At 42.8% G+C, this 18,801-nt stretch overlaps 1 protein-coding gene across 1 annotated transcript in view; it reads left to right on the top strand.

Annotated features, from left to right (window-relative positions):
• The window catches only part of LOC123770497 (von Willebrand factor A domain-containing protein 5A), a 31,953-nt gene continuing 13,152 nt past the window's right edge, over positions 1-18,801 (top strand). The window contains 14 exon segments of the mRNA XM_045762424.2: positions 1-136; positions 1,212-1,292; positions 3,156-3,271; positions 5,012-5,113; positions 6,263-6,286; positions 6,288-6,375; positions 7,247-7,378; positions 8,905-9,065; positions 10,163-10,376; positions 11,413-11,539; positions 13,317-13,458; positions 14,262-14,456; positions 16,480-16,644; positions 18,261-18,414. Of these exon segments, the coding sequence (XP_045618380.2) occupies positions 1,223-1,292; positions 3,156-3,271; positions 5,012-5,113; positions 6,263-6,286; positions 6,288-6,375; positions 7,247-7,378; positions 8,905-9,065; positions 10,163-10,376; positions 11,413-11,539; positions 13,317-13,458; positions 14,262-14,456; positions 16,480-16,644; positions 18,261-18,414 (1,690 nt within the window). The 5' untranslated portion in view covers positions 1-136; positions 1,212-1,222.

Raw genomic sequence — 18,801 nt, 5'->3', positions numbered from 1 at the left:
CAATGCCTGAAAAAAGGGGGCGGGGCGAGGCGACGTCTCATGTGAACGCGGCCAAACACGCACAGAAGTACCTGTCAGCCTCCTGTCCAAGACGTCCACCACCTCTCGCTAATATTCCTCCTCGTCGCCTCCAGGAGTAAGTATGAGGTGCCGTGGCCCCGGGGACGGCCTCTACAGGTGTCTGGGACTAGGGGAGGTGAGGTGGGCAGGCGTGTCATGGGGTGGGAAGGTGCTGGAGGCGGGATGTGATTTAGTCTGGACAAGTCGCACCAGTTTCGCTATTGTGATATTATTTTACCTGAATTTACCTGAGGGTCATTGATCTTGTGGCCGCGATGAGGATAGGAAGCCGGCGGCTTGTCAAATGTCCCCACCAATTTGCCCGTATGATACTTTAATTTACTATATTGTACTTGAATGTACCCGAGGGTCATTACTACCTATCTGGGTAGCTTCAATGGGGGACAGGAAGTTGGCGGTTTGTCAAAAGCTACCATTTCTCATTTTCCTGAGGATTTAATCTAGCTAGATTTTGAATAGCAATGTTTCGGCATTTCTAAAAAAGTCTCAAAAACCGTCGGTGTCTAAAATCTGTATATTATATTATGTTCCCCATTCTGCTCTCCTCTCATTACACTACGCACTAATCTATTCCTATTTTACATATGGTGTCTGTGCTTGGGGCTCGACTACTGCAAATTACCTCGAGCCCGTCATCACTCGGCAAAAATCTGCTATCGGAACTATAACGAACTCTTGAGACAATACACAGTCCCTCTGTTTAAGTCCCTTAACATTTATTTATTTATTTATATACATGAGGGTACATTGGGGGGTTAACAGAGAATATAGAAATTAAGTTGAATTGACATTCTTGTAAAGTCACTAGGACGCGTAACGTTTTGGGCAAAAACATGCTAAACACTCACATGCGCTCACACACTCGTGTACTATTTATGCAACAATAATTACAAAAACACTGATGCAAGTATGCGGAAAAACCACGTGTGAAAAATCGAGAATGCTAAACGCGTTTCTGGCTCGATTCGCCTTCATCAGAGCATTTTAGAACTGATAAAGTGCGCCGATGAAGCCGAATTGAGCCGAAAACGCGTTTAGCATTCAATCTATCACTTTCACAGCCTTCAAAAGAGTATCCAACCGGTTAATAATATTCCATACGTAAATGTACATCTTGAGTATAATTTCAGGCACCGCAAGGATGAATTTTATGTTCCCGGGCACCTACCAACCCATGCCCATTGGGGGCTTGTGGGGATATTGTACCGCAGGTAAGTTCAAACTGCCTACTTGACTCTAATGTACATTGATTTAGAATTTTTAGAATTCCTGTTGTTTGGGGGATAGTTAGTTTAGTTATTATGCACCCCATACCCATCATGTGGGCAGTAGTGGAAAGGGTTACAGAGGCACATAATGGGCTCAGGGACTGAACCCCACAATTCATTTAGCTAAGCAAGTTACAATCTTGATGAGCTAGTTACAAAATTCAGTGTAAGTGGTCACATCAACAATGGGTTCGGGGATCTTCTTCTTATCTTGAGATGATTTCGGGGCTTTAGTGTCCCCGCGGCCCGGTCCTCGACCAGGCCTCCACCCCAGGAAGCAGCTTGTGACAGCTGACTAACACCCAGGTACCTATTTTACTGCTAGGTAACAGGGGGGCATAGGGTGAAAGAAACTCTGCCCATTGTTTCTCGCCAGCGCCCGGGATCGAACCCGGGACCACAGGATCACAAGTCCAGCATGCTGTCCGCTCGGCCGACAGGGATAGGTAGCTGTTATGGGCTGCATCGTGAGAAGTCGGCTCACCCTGAGGGTGACCTCAACACACGCCAACATGGAGTCCTGACGGCTGAGTGGACAGCGCTCGGGATTTGTAATCCTAAGGTTCCGGGTTCAATCCCCGGTGGAGGTGGAAACAAATGGGCAGAGTTTCTTTCATCCCGATGCTCCTGTTCACCTAGCAGTAAATGGATACCTAGGAGTTTTAACAGCTGCTACGGGCTGCTTCCTGGAGGTGTGTAACAAAAAGGAGGCCTGATTGAGGACCGGGCCACGGGTACGCTAAGCCCCAAAATCATCTCGTGATAAGATAACCTCAAGATAAGCCAGAATACAGGCTCCCTGTCCCCAGTAATGGGAATTATGTATCTTATATAACTTGGATAGGCTGGCAATACATATACTGTACTTGCATTTTAATTTTGAGTTTAATTTGTTGAGACGAGCAAGGTTTGTTTGGCTAAAAGTTTGATTTCGTTAGGTTTCGGACTTCGGACTGGCTTTTTCAGGCTGAGGTTTGGTAAGTTTGTGTTAGCCCAATTCAATGGGGGGTTAAATGTTTACTATTACCCAGGCCGAATAAAAAAGATCAATGTTTATTCGGATAAATGTACATATATAGAAGATGAGTTACAAACATAATGTTGGATTTATAGATAGAGCTAGTACATACATAAACCTATAGCCAGTAATACGCACAGCGTTTTGGGCAAATTTCGCACAGCGTTTCGGGACAGTGAGAGATTATCCCACTATCCCAGCTCATGTCAGGTCATTGTGCACCTCATTGTACTCCTGGGTTAAAAAAAAAAAAGTTAATGATGAAACTGAATTGGATTAGATTCTGAATTGATAATTATACTTTAATTTTGAATTGTTAACCAAAATAATTATTTTATTCCTAAAATATAAATAAGATCATAGTTACGAGAAGACCACTTTCTCCAGTGGCCTCGATAGGGACGGGAAGCTAGCAGTTTGTCAAAAAAATCCTCCTGTTATGGATTGTAGGTGCAGATTGTATATTAAATAAAGTTGTTACTGTAATATGTAATTTTTTTTTTTTTTTTCATTCTTAACCCCTGCACTGCTCGCCCATTTTCGGCAAAAATGTCTTGGTGCAATTCTCAAGGATATATTTTTTTAATTTTTATAATTGTTCATGGTAAAGTTAATGTCAAAATGTTCCCAAAGTCAACTATTTCCATTTCAAAACACAAAGAGTAATGAAAACATTTAAAAATATTAAAATATAGCCTAAGCCTAATTAAAAACAAAAAGCACAAATCTCAGAGCGCCTAAAGGCGCTTTGCGCAGTGCAGTGATTAATTGATTTCAATTTTCAACAGGCAAGATTGAAATAGTGGAGTTGGAGTCCGTGTCGACTGTGGTGAACATACGGGGATTTGTAGCACAAGTGAACGCTAAGTTGCTGTACCATAACTCGAGCTCCAGTCCTCTGCAGGTAAAGGGCTCGTCATTGTGTTGATATATTAAAGTGAAGGTTTACAATGTGCAGATAATTTTCCGAGCGGCTCGTTCCGCCGCTCCCAAATGCACTACAGCATATTTGTGGTTTTGACCATTTGCTGTTGGTGATATTTCTTGTCAATTTATTTGTGGTGTTATAAAAAATATATATTTTCATTTATTTATACATTACAGTGCTCTGTACACACGCTGTAAAAGACTGGCTTCGGCTGCCATAACGGAACAAAATGATTTGTATATGATCTGCCACAGCGTAGTTAATTATGTATTGTTTAGTATGCCCTCCTGCCCCCCCCCTACTCCATACCACCCCACCCATCCCCTCCTCCTTATGTGCACACATAACCTTAAGAACTTGGTAAGAACAGCACGAGTATATACAGTAGTTTCAATTTAAAGGTAAGGGATCAGTGGGGTCGAAAACATGTGAAAGTTCTCTTTTTACGAACAGTTGTAGATGGCTGTAACAAAATAAGTGAGGTGGTTATCTTGAGGTTATCTCGAGATGATTTCGGGGCTTTAGTGTCCCCGCGGCCCTAGTCCTCGACCAGGCCTGCACCCCCAGGAAGCAGCCCGTGACAGCTGACTAACACCCAGGTACCTATTTTACTGCTACGTAACAGGGGCATCAGGGTGAAAGAAACTCTGCCCATTGTTTCTCGCCGGCGCCCGGGATCAAACCCGGGACCACAGGATCACAAGTCCAGTTTCAAAGCGTCGTATGACATTCATTATAGAGAAAATGGGGACACTACAAGTGTAACTCTCATCCTGTAACTACTGTACACTTAAAAAGACTCTTTAGAGCAGGGTGGTTGAATCAAATCCTTGCCCCCCTAAGTCACCTCGGATGCACACATTATCCTTTGGACCATGTGCTACAAGTAACCCATTCCGAAGTCCACCTGAACTTTGAGGGAGTTTGGAGGCTTCGAGCTGATGCTGAACGCAATATTTACATGTTATCTGCACACATACTGGTGTAGGTAATAAAGTTCTCCACCAAATGCTCGTAGCAGATATAGCCTAAATTGCAGGGAAGGTAGGAAAATAATGGCATGAAGCTATTGATGGTCACAGAAATAATGCGTGACATTTGTCTTGAGATAGTCAAATCTTCAGTTTGTGGAGAAACAAATTACACAACCCACGTTGACATGGATTTAGAGCAGAAAGATCCCGCATTTGACTTTGGGATAAAATTACGAAATCGACAGAAGAAAGCCGGAATGTCGATGCACACATGAACTGTGCAAATTATAAAGGCATCTGTGTTTGTTCATGGAGAGAGTCCATAAGATGTACTTTGGTTCGAAGGCATCCTTTTGGAGACACTGCATAAGGAGACCTGGTTGATACCTGGTTGATACCTGGTTGATGGGGTTCTGGGAGTTCTTCTACTCCCCAAGCCCAGCCCGAGGCCAGGCTTGACTTGTGAGAGTTTGGTCCACCAGGCTGTTGCTTGGAGCGGCCCGCAGGCCCACATACCCACCACAGCCCGGTTGGTCCGGCACTCCTTGTAGGAAACGATCTAAGTTTCCTCTTGAAGATGTCCACGGTTGTTCCTGTAATATTTCTGATGCTCGCTGGTAGGACGTTGAACAACTGTGGACCTTTCAGAATATTTCTGCTCTTTCCATGCAACGGGGGTATCGAGATGTATACTGTACAGCATTTTGGACGCATTTTACATCAATTGTATGGCACTACACAGGTTCGGTACACGCTGCCGGTGGACGAGAGTGCTGCTGTGTATAAATTTGAAGCCCATTTGGATGGACGTAAAATTTTGGCTCACTGCATGGAAAAGAAAAAGGTATGTGAATTACACTGTTCGTATATACCGTATTTACTGCAAGCTTATTTTAAGCTAACTGTTTTCATGCTATTTGTAAACAAAAATGACATTTAGCTGCCTTTTCAAAGATGGTGGTTAATGCTCGGCAAAAAATTGATGGATATTTGTTCTTAAACAAGTAATGATTATACCAATTTTCATGCTTTTAAATTTACTTTCTAAAATGTGCTTTAATTTGATTGGGCGTAAATATGTAGTACAGTATATTTATTTATATACAAATTCATTGTTTACATATTTGTGTAATTGTACTTTAAGTAGACTATAACGTAATGATAACTAGCTAAAAATGGCACACTATTTGGAAATCTGGATTATTTGTAAATTCATATCCGGTCTGGACCAAGAATGTGGAGGGGGGCCACTGGCTTGTATTCATGCCGTTGTATACTTGTATACATGCCATTCAAAGTTAACCAAGTCAGTTTAGTTCCTGAACTGGTCGATACAGCGTGTGCCTCGTTTCTTGTAGGTTGGCGTTTGATTCCAAATAGTTTAAAGTGGTTGGGCACTGTTCCTTCCCTCCATCACATTCCAGCTCCTTGTCCTTGTATCCCTTCAAAGTGCTATATAGCCATAATGTAGTGGTTTCTCCTCATAATTACCTTGCAAACAAATATTGAAGTCGTGCACTGGAATCGAATCCACATTCCTGAATGTCTCTGGGCTCATTTACCTGAATTTACCCGAGGGCCACTAACACTAGTGGCCTCGGCGAGGACAGGAAGCCAGCGGCTTGTCTCGTGGACTAACGGCTTCAATATTAATTCATAGATTAATCACATTCTTGTACTTTCAATGTGTAAGTGAACTGATCATCACCACCTGTATGACACGTTTTATAAAAATAGTTGCTTGAATGCCACCATCTCTATTGTGGTTTCGACAGGGACAGAAAGCTGGCGGCTTGGCAGTTGTCGCCCTCCCCCCGCACCCCCTTCAGTTATTCCTGATGCTTTTGAATATCTGCACTAGTTACTTATTTAACATAAAATGGCTTTAACATTGTTCTATGATTAATTTTCTTTGTTTAATTAACTGTTTTATGAGTAATCTTTGTTTAATTCACTGGTGAACTACTAACAAATTGACTGTGGTACTGGGCAGGCTGAGAAAGTGTATAAAGAGGCCTGTCGATGCTGGAAAGACGGCCATCCTTACTAGACAGGATGAACGCTCATCAGATATGTTGCAATTGGACCTTGGCAACCTCCCAGAAGGTATGTTATCTATAATAGTAATTTATTCACAAAATATGTCCCGCCTCTGTAAAATTTAATTCTTTAGTACAATTTAATCCTTCATGATTATTGTTTTTAGTTGATAATCACAGTCCCCTAGGGATCTGCGGTTATCGAAAGCCAGTATAAACGGTTATTGTCAGGGTTTTACATTTATGATGCAAATACTGTATGGAGATACAGGTATAGTTCTGTGGATGTAAGCAAAGACATCGGAGGATAAAACAGGAAGCGTCAACAAAGTTGAGCACAGTCCCAGGCGTGGACAAGTGCCAGACTCAGTCTTACTGAGCGCCTCCACCCGGTGAAACGATAAATATTCACATAATTGCTTTTCTTAAATTTTGCATACAAATTAATAATTCTATAATGCAAGTTTTCTTTGTAATTATTTTTTTGTGCATAGGCAGGTATGATCATTTCTCCATAGGGGGGGAAGAAATTCTCCATTTCTCCATTTATGTTATGCAGGTCGGCGTTCAAGCCCAGACCGTCCAAGTGGTTGGGGCACCATTCCTTCCCTACCCCTTCCCATCCCAAATCCTTATCCTGACCCTTTTCAAATGCTACATAGTCGTAATAGCTTGGCGATTTCCACTGATAATTCCATTCCATAGGCGCTGTCCAATGGTTAATTCCAGGTAAAGTTAGGCTGTAATGTGCAACCTTGTTAGGACTTAAAATGCAAGTCTTTGAACCATACGTGGTTCTGTTTATACAGGTAATTTTATAGAAAACCTGTTAATTTCCTCTCTATTGCTTTAAGATCGGAGTTTATAAGAAAAAAAGAAATCATAGTTTTGCATACAATGCTGTATTTGAAGAATAAATTGTACACACTGTATTTCAGGCTCAAAAGCCACGCTGAGCATCAGCCTGGTGATGGAGCTGAAAGTACAGACAGACGGTGGCGTGAGCTTTGTCTTGCCAACAGTACTGAACCCCCGATATAGTCCAGCAGGCGGTCCGACTGCTCCTCGTGGTAAGTACTGTATCTAATTTACCCGAGTTTACCTGATTTATCTTTTAGAGTTGTTCACTACACATGTTAACGTGTTCAGCATGACCAAGGTTTGTTGGGGAATTTGAGATGGGCTTGACCACAGTCAAAAGTTCTGACGCCTTCAGAATGTTGGAGCCCCTCGAGGCATATGACGTGCGATGGACGTATGTTCAACGCCCTCTAATCGAGGGCTAGGCCTTGCAATACCTTTTGTCTGCTGATGATGTTTGCTATTTGGAGCTAACCAATATGGCAGACCTAAGCCCTCTAATTAAAGGTTCTAGACTGATGCACTCAATCGCTGTGCATTCTGGAGGTTCCACACTGATATACGTGCCATCATGCACTCGTCTACACTTGTGCTGCTGTACACACAGATATCACATTATCATGATATATCGGTGAGAAAATCCACAGGAACCGTGATGATTCGAACCTAATGCGCTGGGTATTCCCAGATGCACGCTGTAAACGACTATGCCACAACATGGTCAAAAGAATTGCAACCTGGGGGTACTACTGCACCCACTAGGATTCCTGAGGCTTCCACCGAAGCCGAATCGGGGTTTTACGCAATTACGCCTTGTGCACTTTTCTTGTGCAGCGGTGCTTTGAGCTGCAGCTGCACGCGGCAGCCTTGGTTGCTCTGGCAGTACTGAGGCTCTCACAGCCAGGAGGGATGCAGACGATTTCTTTTTAAAGATGGCGTCTGTTTACTGGAGTCCTGAAGTGCAGGATGTGAGCCCCGTGTACCTGCGGGCAGTTTGAATCTTAAGATAAACTAACAAACGTGATATGTAGAGTGGTGCATCCCTTTTTCCGTAAGATATCACAGGTTGTGCAGCACGGGAGGGGCCTTTGTCTGGGTGGACAGCCACACTAAATAAATTGTCAATAAACAATGTTGATTGACAGTTGAGGCAAGTCGAAAGAGCAGAGCTCAACCCCCGCAAGCACAACTAGGTGAATGAATACGACGAGGTGAATGCAGCGGTTAAAATAGTTTGAGAATTGACTAGATAAAGCTGCAGTACTTGCAATAAAGATGGCTTCATTCTCGACTTGCAGTCGGGGAATCCCGGTTTTGATTCTTGGGTAAGACAGAAATGCTTGGTCACATTTCCTTTCACCTAATGCCTTTATTAAACTTTGAAGTAAATATGTACCTGGGAGTTGGGCAACTTCTATGGGGCTTGTATCCTGGGGAGGGTCGGTAGTCTGACCTTGGCGGGGACCTCGATACAAGCCTCAAGTATTCAGGTGAAAGGAATTACTGTTAATAACACAAGGTCCCAACCATATGCATTGCCAGATAAATTTTTTACCATGGCAGATACTGCATATGAATTGCCTAATTTAACTTTTTTATTAATTGAATGTAAATAATTGCAGATGAACAAATCCACAAGGGCCGTGATGAGGGTTCAAACCCTTATCACGGCCCTTGTGGATTTGTTCATTTGATGCATCACGCTATTGTGATTTCTGTGTGTAAATATTTGCAGGTTTTAACACTGAACTTGAGCAGGAAAAAGTGGTTACGGTGACGAAGGCCTACACTATAGACATCAAGGCACGCGTTTCGGGTGGTCACGAAATAGCTCGAATCATATCGCACACCGACTCTCTCAACGTTACCATCGGCGAGGATTTAAAGTCTGCCGAGGTGAGTGTTTTTTTTTTCCTATAGCCCAATAGGTAAGCTGTCGTCCAGTAATGATAGGGCTTAGAGCCACTGTTGATTGCATGTACATAAATGGACTGTTGCACCTGAAAAGGTTAATGTTTGTACTATTTGTTATGTAGTGGTTGCCAGAAAGAAGGCAACAAAGGCTTTCTTAGGCCTAATATTTTACATATATTTACTAAATTAGGAATAAGAGGGCATATTTTGGGTCTTGGATTCCATATTTAGGCCTAGTACAGTTTCAATTAAGTTGTATACAGACTATATAGAACTGTATACTGTTCTACTTTTTTGACTTGCATTTTGGAGTTTTTTAATACAAAGTGTAAATAAGGTTTTTTTTTTGGGTACCAGTTAATTTATCTGTTCAATCAATACAGATATACAGGGGGGGGGGGGGGTAACTGCTGACTCTTGTTAGCAGGTCCTAAAGCTTTCCTAACCCATGACTCCTCTGAACCCTATTAGCTCTCCCTGGAACAAGACCTGAAAGTTGGTTTACAACCTGGTCCCCAATCACTGGTGGAGGGAAACCGGGGAGGACACTTGCGGATTGGTTGTAACTTGTATGATGATTTATGTATCAAGACCAGCATCACTAATTATTTTGTATCCATTAGTGGTTTTTAATACAGCATTGTCAGCATTCTCTATTAAATATCTGGTATATGTATAACATAATTTTAGCCATTTTTCTGCTCTGTATTACTTGCCTACAAACTATCGAAGGCATCCTCAGTGGGGATCCATTTAGCATAGATTTTTATTTTCTAGTATCATTATGATGTGGCGAGGTCTCGGCTGGTCGAGGTCTCGGCTGGTCGAGATCTCGGCTGGTCGAGGTCTCGGCTGGTCGAGGTCTCAGCTGGTCGAGGTCTCGCCTCTTGATCAGGATGAGTGATCAAATCGTGAACCATCTTCTTTACCTGCTTACACCTGTTCTTCCCCCATACAGTCATCTCGAACCATCTTGTTTACCTGCTATAGGAAACTATGTACAGGTACTGTTCCCCACTTTTGTTTTCTTTTTGGAGTGTTTTTAAGGTTTACTATACTCGCCTAAAATGACCGAACAGGTTACACAAGATGGAGGGTTCAAGAGTGACCACGACTGGAGTCTCTTGCTCTACTACGCCAACCCGTACAAGACTCGCGTCATACGGGAGACTGGCGACCGCTCGGCCACCGGACTCATGAAGGACGACCTCGTCATGATTAACCTGTTCCCGGAAGTCCCGGCCAACAGTTACTCCAGCAAAAATGAGGTCATCTTTTTAATTGATCGTTCAGGTAATAATTCATATACAGTAAAAAGTTTTTAAAAACCTCCAGTTTAATTGCAATTCTACTTGGCAATTATTTTTTTTTTTTTGCATGCACCATTGCACTATGGTAAAAGATTAATACTGTACTATATTCTATTTTGAATTTCGAAATTAAGTTCATTTGGTTTCCTATTGTCAGATGACAGGAGGCTTGTTAGGCATTATTAAAAAAAAGAGGGACAAAAAATGGGTTCAATCGTAACATTATAAAATGTGACATCTTTGGTTAGTCTAAACCAGTGCCTCTTTTTTGGTTATGAAGAGGAAATTGAGAGAACAAATTGAGAGAACAAATTGATTTGTCTTATATCCATATATGCATGGAAATATAAAAACCCTTGTGGATCTATCTCGCATGACAATTTGTGCACGAGAGTAAATTGCAAATAAGGATTGGGAAAAGGTGTAAGGGGTAAATAGGAGCCACGTTGTAGGTGCCAAGAGGTCTTGCCTGATCGAGGTCTTGCCTGATCGAGGTCTTGCCTGATCGAGGTCTCGCCTGATCGAGGTCTTTTATTTTTATTCTTACAGGTGAGATATAATGATTTGGTTATTCACTTGAGGTGAAAGGACTGGTTTTCACAGGGGAGATGATAGCACAGTATTGATCATTCACATGGGGGGGTGGAAGTATGTTGACGCAAGTACATTACGAACGTGTACATCTTTCCTCAATCTTTGACGGCTTTGGTTACATTTATTACACAGTTTACAAGCATGGAAACTTGCCAGTTAGCTGTTGTTATTGTTATAAAGAGCCTCCTGGTGCTTCGGAGCTCATTAACTGTTTAATAATTGTAAACATAGCCAACAAGGATTGAGAAAAGATGTACAGGTTCGTAAGTGCTTGCGTAACTGCTTCATGAATCTGGCCCCCCCCCCTGGGGGCTATCTATCTTGATTGGTTACAATTAAAATGCTTAAAGCCTCGTGTATTCTGCTTTGAATCAATCTTAGGTGCTATACCGTTTTTAGTGTATTAACAGAATATGATATTTCAGGAAGCATGCAAGGGGATAAAATTCAGAGCGCTCGGGCAACGTTGCTGCTGTTCCTGAAGAGCTTGCCCATGGGTTGCCTATTCAATGTGATCAGCTTTGGCAGTGACTTCAAAGCACTTTTCCCTAAGTAAGTCTGATGTCCCTTACATTTATGTTCAGTGATGCTACGTTAAGTCGATTTTCTCACGAGAGTTGTAATGTGTTTGTGAGGTTTTGTTTACAGATTCTCTTGTATTTTTGCGCCTTGTAAGATGATAATTGTAAGTCATGGTTTCTTTCTCTAAGGTTTCTGCTCTGCTGTTCTCTTTCTGGTTTCTCTCCAAATGTACAATGAAATCGGAAAAACATGGTGTGCGTGTGTGTGTGTACTCGCCTAGTTGTGCTCGTCTAGTTGTGCTTGCGGGGGTTGAGCTCTGGCTCTTTGGTCTCGCTTCTAGACTGTCGATAAACTAGTGTGTGCGTGAGTGTGTGTGTGTACTCGCATAGTTGTGCTTGCGGGAGTTGCACTTTGGCTCTCTGGTCCCCGCCTCTTGACCATCAGTCAACAGGTGTACAGGTTCCTGAGCCTATTGGGTTTTATCATATCTACACTTAAATCTGTGTATAGAGTCAGCCTCCACCTCATCACTTCCTAATGCATTCCATTTATTAACTACTCTTGATACAAAAATTCTTTCTAATGTCTTTATGGCTCATTTGGGTAATAAATTTCCACCGGTGTCCCCTAGTGTATGTGCCCCTTGTGTTAAATAAACTTTTTTTGTCTACCCTATCAATTCCCTTGAGAATCTTGTGTGTGGTGATCATGTCCCCCTCCCCTAACACTCCTATCTTCTAGCGACGTGTGGTTTAATTCCTGTAGTGTCTCATAGCTCATACCCCTCAGTTCGGTCACTAGTCTGGTGGCAAACCTCTGAGTCCTTCTCCAAATTTGTTTTATGCATGACGGGATATGGACTCCATGCTGGAGCTGCATACTCCGGGATTGGTCTAACATACGTGGTATATAAGGTTCTGAATGATTCCTTGCACAAGTTTCTAAAGGCCGTTCTTATGTTGGCTAACCTGTCATATGCCGCTGAGGTTTTTCTCTTGATGCGGGCTTTGGGTGACAGATCTGGCATGATATCGACCCCCAGGTCTTCTCTCTTTCCTTGTATCTGGCCTCCTGCTCCCTACACCTATCTTCATTACATTTGCTTGGGTTAAACTCTCAACCATTTGTTGGACCATTCCTTGAGTATGTCCAGGTCTTCTCGAAGCCTCAAGAAGTCCTCCTCTGTCTTAATTCCTCTCATAATTTTGGCATCATCAGTAAATATTGAGAGGAATGAGTCTATACCCCTCTGGAAGATCAGAGCCTCTGATGTGCGTGCATGCATGCATGCATGCATGCATGCGTGTGCGTGTGTCCATGTGTATTTACCTAGTTGTGCTTGTTGTGGTTGAGCTCTGCTCTTTCAGTCCACCTCTCAAATGTTAATCAACTGTTACTATCCTCCCCTCCCCCACTGCACATACACACACCCCAGGAAGCAGCCACCTAGCAGCCACCTGGGAGTTAGACAGCTGTCTAACTCCCAGGTACCTATTTACTGCTAGGTAACAGGGGCATCAGGATGAAAGAAAATTTGGCCACTTTGTTTCCTCGCCGGCGCCGGAATCGAACCCGGGCCACAGGATTACGTGTCCAGCGTGCTGTCCCACACAGCCGCTGGCACTCCGGTGTGGTCGCATGTGAGATTCCATGTGTGTGTGAGCATGCTGTTCATCCATTTGGCCTTTGCAACCTCCTCGTCAATCCTACACACTTAGTGCGAGCTCATCCGCGCAATTTCTTCAGATTGGGATTTACATTCGTAAATTTATAATTTGTTTCAAATGACTGCCTTTTGTATTTCCAGGAGTTGTGAGTACAACGAAAACACGTTAAAAAAAGCTTGTAAACTCCAGGAGAAGATGGATGCCGACATGGGCGGTACTGAAATTTTCGGCCCATTTCAGCATGTTTACTCGACAGCCCCAACTCCTGGATATGCAAGACAAGTAAGTTCTGCAAGTAATATTTTTACAATTGGGTATTCTCAGCCCAAGGAGAGATTTCCGTCCCCGTCAATGGAATTTGAAAATTATTCGGACTTCAAGGGAAGCAGACTTAGGGAGCCGAGCGGACAGCACGCGGGACTTGTGATCCTGTGGTCCCAGGTTCGATCCCGGGCGTCGGCGAGAAACAATGGGCAGAGTTTCTTTGACCCTATGCCCCTGTTACCTAGCAGTAAAATAGGTACCTGGGTGTTAGTCAGCTGTCACGGGCTGCTTCCTTGGGGTGGAGGTCTGGTCGAGGACCGGGCCGCGGGGACACTAAAGCCCCGAAATCATCTCGAGGTAACCTTCAAATGGAAACGTTGCCGTGCTTAACTTGTTTGTGTGCCTGATTGTAATTACCCAAGTGTAGTTACAGGATGAGAGCTATGCTCGTGGTGTCCCGTCTTCCCAGCACTTTGTCATATAACGCTTTGAAACTACCGATGGTTTTGGCCTCCACCACCTTCTCGCTTAACTTGTTCCAACCGTCTACCACCCTGTTTGCAAAAGAAAACTTTCTAAAAAATTTCTGGCACCTTTGTTTCCTTAGCCTGAATCTGTGTCCTCTTGTTCATGAAGTTGCCGATTTCAGGAATCAATTTGTCAATTTAGTCAATTCATGTTATTTTTTTTCTAACTGGTGATCATATTCCCATATGTGTGTGGTGTGTAAATAAAGTATATGTGCCTGATTATGTATAATGAATAGTATTTTACTATGTTTAAGTTTGGTTACATCAATTTTGTTTTAATTTTAATTTCAGATTCTGTTGATCTCTGATGGAGAAGTGTACAATGTGGATGAGGTAACTCAAATGGTAGGACGTCACGCTCACGAAACTCGGGTTTTTGCAGTAGGCATTGGTTACGGGGCGTCCACCGCTCTCATACGCGGAGTGGCCCGAGCTGGCGGTGGACGTTCGGAGATGGTTGTCCAGCAAGACAGACTTCAACTTAAGGTAAAGTTCCTTTGTTTATGTATCTTGCGTGTTCTTGAACCTACTACACGATGACCCATTCTGAACCTGTCGTTAAAACTGCTCGCGTATATATTGTACATGTTTAATATATACGTGTACATCACTGTAAACAGTACAAAAATCCCTCTCGCCCACATTGGGGGTGGGGGGGGATTTTTCCCCAAATATGACAAGCGATCAAGAGAGGCCTCTAGTATCAAATGATGTCCCATTAGAATGGGTGGGGATTTTGAATAAAATAGAGCACCTTAAATAACCTGCAGGTGATTTGATTGTTTACACCAATCGCTCTGAAGTGATCTGCATGTACGAGTACAGTATTTGTCTTGCATTTTGCCATGTAATTATTTTCCTGCCTTTCGTGTGGTCATCAATAAAGCAAAATTCAATATTGAATCCAGTCTTCCAAATAAATTTTGTTTGAGATTATTTTGAGCCGAGTGCTGGGATCAAGTCTACATCATAGGTCTGCCAAGATGTAAGCATTTCTGTTTGGACCAATATGTGGCTTTAAACGCCTTTTTAAGTTTCTGTGGGTTTCGGGTCGTGTTATTTTTAAGCACGTTGTGGTTCAGTGGGTAATGCATGCCTCTGGGGGTGACCTAGGGTTCGGGTTCAGATCGACAGACCTGCTCCAAAGATTTTCCCATATCACGCTATTGTCATATCATTGTGTATTTAAAATTGATGTAATTTTCCTTGTTGATATGCAGATGCTCACAAGGATAAGAAATCCCTGCGTCACGTATATAAAGTATGGCTTAATCTTGTTTTGTTTGAAAGCATTTACCCTCCCTGACACTGGCATGTCGCAAGATGTTACCTGGACCATCTTGATTATCTTGAGTTGATTTCGGGGCTTTTAGTGTCCCCGCGGCCCGGTCTTTGACCAGGCCTCCACCCCCAGGAAGCAGCCCGTGACAGCTGACTAACACCCAGGTATCTATTTACTGCTAGGTAACAGGGGCATAGGGTGAAAGACACTCTGCTCATCGTTTCTCGCCGGCGCCTGGGATCGAACCTGGGACCACAGGATCGCGTGTCGCGCATGCTGTCCGCTTGGCTGGCTGGCCGGCTCCCCCTACACCATGACTTGTGTAGTGGTGAGGTTTTCCTCTAGTCTTTCCTCTAGTTTCCTCTAGTCTAATATTTCCTCTAGTCTTTCCTCTAGTTTCCTCTTTTATAATAAAGATTATTAATGGCTGCTCATATTCAGATAATTTACCGATTATAGAAATTTTGCATTTAAAGATTGTTTAATAAGAGTCCTATATTGGCAGAGCAGCAGTATTTTAAACACGGGTGGTAAGAATTTGTCATCTTTTAAGGAGTTCGAGGTGGATTCGATGCCATTGTATAGCTTCAATACTGTAAACAAATTCACGAGGGCCGTGATGAGGATTCGAATCCACGGCCCTTGTGGATTTGTGCATATGATGCATCACGCTATTGTCATTTGTGTGTACAGTATTTTCAATACTGTATTTTCTCGGCTATCGTGCTTTTAGGATGTCATTGTGCATCTCGTGCACACATTTCCCGATACAACCAACGGCTGTGAAGGATTATCTTATTACCTGTATATTGTCGTAAGAGGAAGCTCTCAATTAGCTATAGATTATGCTCCTCTCCTTATGCTGGGGAGCCGGTCAGCCGAGCGGACAGCACACTAGACTTATGATCCTGTGGTCCCGGGTTCGATCCCGGGCGCCGGCGAGAAACAATGGGCACAGTTTTTTTTCACCCTATTCCCCTGTTACCTTACCTAGCTATTCCCCTGTTACCTAGCAGTAAAATAGGTACCTGGGTGTTAGTCATCTGTCACGGGCTGCTTCCTGGGGGTGGAGGCCTGGTCGAGGACCGGGCCGCGGGGACACTAAAGCCCCGAAATCATCTCGAGATAACTTCAAGATAACCTCTCTTCCAGCACGTATGTGGATTTTTGTGATCTCGAACTCATATCTACCAGGCAATAATTCCCATCCATCTTGATTGTTTACAGGTGATGGGGCTAGTGAGTTCCATGGTTCAGGATAATGTGCAGAATGTTCGAGTTGCTTGCGAAATGGAGCCGACTAGCAGTGTTAAACTCGTCCCCAAGGTTCCACCCATTATCTTCGGCGGTCAGCATCTGACACTTTATGCTCGGGTGCCCTCGACTAGCATTGTAAGTATGCAGGAGATACTTGGGAGTCATAGGTGACTGTGGAGATATGCCAGGCAAAATATTACAGCCCATCTACAGCTACAGTAATAATATCGTTCTTAAAACTATTTGGTCAAATGTACAAAAATGAACTGTTGGACTGGGAAAGGTTCTCATTTTGTTATTGAATTAGCCTAAATGGCATGTTAAAAATATGGAAAAATAATGAAAAATCTTAATCTAGTCTGTCCAAGTCATTAATAAGCAATTCTATGCCTAATGTGTGCTATCATAGGTCTAATACAGTACATGTATGTGCTCTACTAGGCCTAGTAATGTTCTAACGTTTGTTTTTGTGGCCTTGACACAACTAATAGTACCACTGCCCGAAACGCTTTGCGTAATAGTGGCTTTAGGCATTGTATGTACTAGCTCTATCTATAAATCCAACAAACTTTGTAAAAATCTCTTGTATGTATGTACCTTACCTAAATAAACATTTATTATTTATTTAAATGTAAACATTGTTTGGATGCAGCAGTTCATATTTGTACTGTTGACCAAATAGTTGGTATAAGTACTATTATTTTAGGAGAATGGGTTTTAAATATTGTAATGTGCTGGCATATAAGACCAACCTAATTTTCAATGACTTTTTGGGGAAAAATCAAATGATCATTCACATGTTGAAATTGATTTTCAAGTGGTTTTGTAAGGGAAAGATGCGATATGTTTCCAACCCGTGAGAGGAGCCGGTGGCTGAGCGGACTGAACACTGGCGTGTGATCCGGTGGTTCCGGGTTCGATCCCGGGCGCCGGCGTGAAATGATGGGTAGAGTTTCTTTCACCCTATGCCCCTGTTACCTAGCAGTAAAATAGGTACCTGGGTGTTAGTCAGCTGTCACAGGCTGCTTCCTGGGGGTGGAGGCCTGGTCGAGGACCGGGCCGCGGGGACACTAAAGCCCCGAAATTGTCTCGAGATAACCTCCAAGATAACCTCCTGTTTAGACAGTACTTTTTCTAACTGTGCACCATTGTACATGCATTGACATTATGGACAATTAGATAGCAGCATTTAGTACTGTTTACGTGATATAGTCCAGAAAAATAAAGCTAAAACCAAACTTAAATATTCCTAGGCCTGGTATTAGCACATGTATACTATATTAGGCCTCTGTGAATTTATTAGGCCTAGGATTATTTTATTAGCAACGTAATAAATTAGGATTCAGGACCTGCCCAAAATGCTATGCGTGCTAGTGGCTTTACAAGAATGCAAGAACTCTTGTATATATAATTAATTTCAAAACCTTTTCTGGCTTGTCCAAATTCTAATTGTTCGTTGTCAATATTTGTACGATGGTCCATATTGTAACTGTATGTATTATCAAAACGGGAGAATGGGCTGGATTTTGCGCATGTAAATACAAAAAAATGTGTTCAGTTAATGTAGAAAAAACACAATTTTATCTGTCGGCAAATATGGTACTGTACATACAGTATTCTCATATTTTAACAAATTTGTAGATAAAGTATGAGTCTTTTTTTTATCTTGTACAAAAAAAGGTTGTACAAAGAATTAGATTTTGTATAAAACAAATTAGATTTTTTCAATTATAGGTTTTACTCTTGTACAGGTAAAGACACTAAGCATCATGGGTAATATCGGGGATGCTGATCTAAGCATCGGCATCAAGGACAGTGATATTGTCAGTGTCCATGACAGTGAGATGAGCCTCCATCGCTTGGCAGCACGAGCCCAGATCAACCAGTGGCAGCTTGATGAGGAAGGTAAGCATCGTGACCAGACCACGCACGAGAATGTGAAAGGACGACAACGTTTCGGTCCGTCCTGGACCATTCTAAAGTCGAGAATGGTCCAGGACGGACCATCGACTTGAGAATGGTCCAGGACGGACCGAAACGTCGTCGTCCTTTCACATTCTAGTGTGTGGTCTGGTCATCATACTTTAGCCATGTTATTGTGACTCATCGCCTGCATAAGGTAAGCATCTGTCTTGTTACTAGTTTGCCTGCATACATGTACACTTTTTGCAGGCGACGAGTCACAATAACGTGGCTAATGTTGACCAGACTACACACTAGGTGGTGAAGGGACGACGACGCTTCGGTCCGTCCTGAACTATTCTCGAGTTGATTGTGTCGATTGAGAATGGT

This window comes from Procambarus clarkii, chromosome 46 (genome assembly GCF_040958095.1).
Source record: "Procambarus clarkii isolate CNS0578487 chromosome 46, FALCON_Pclarkii_2.0, whole genome shotgun sequence".
Taxonomy (NCBI): domain Eukaryota; kingdom Metazoa; phylum Arthropoda; class Malacostraca; order Decapoda; family Cambaridae; genus Procambarus; species Procambarus clarkii.
This window is presented reverse-complemented; position numbering and strand designations above follow the sequence as displayed.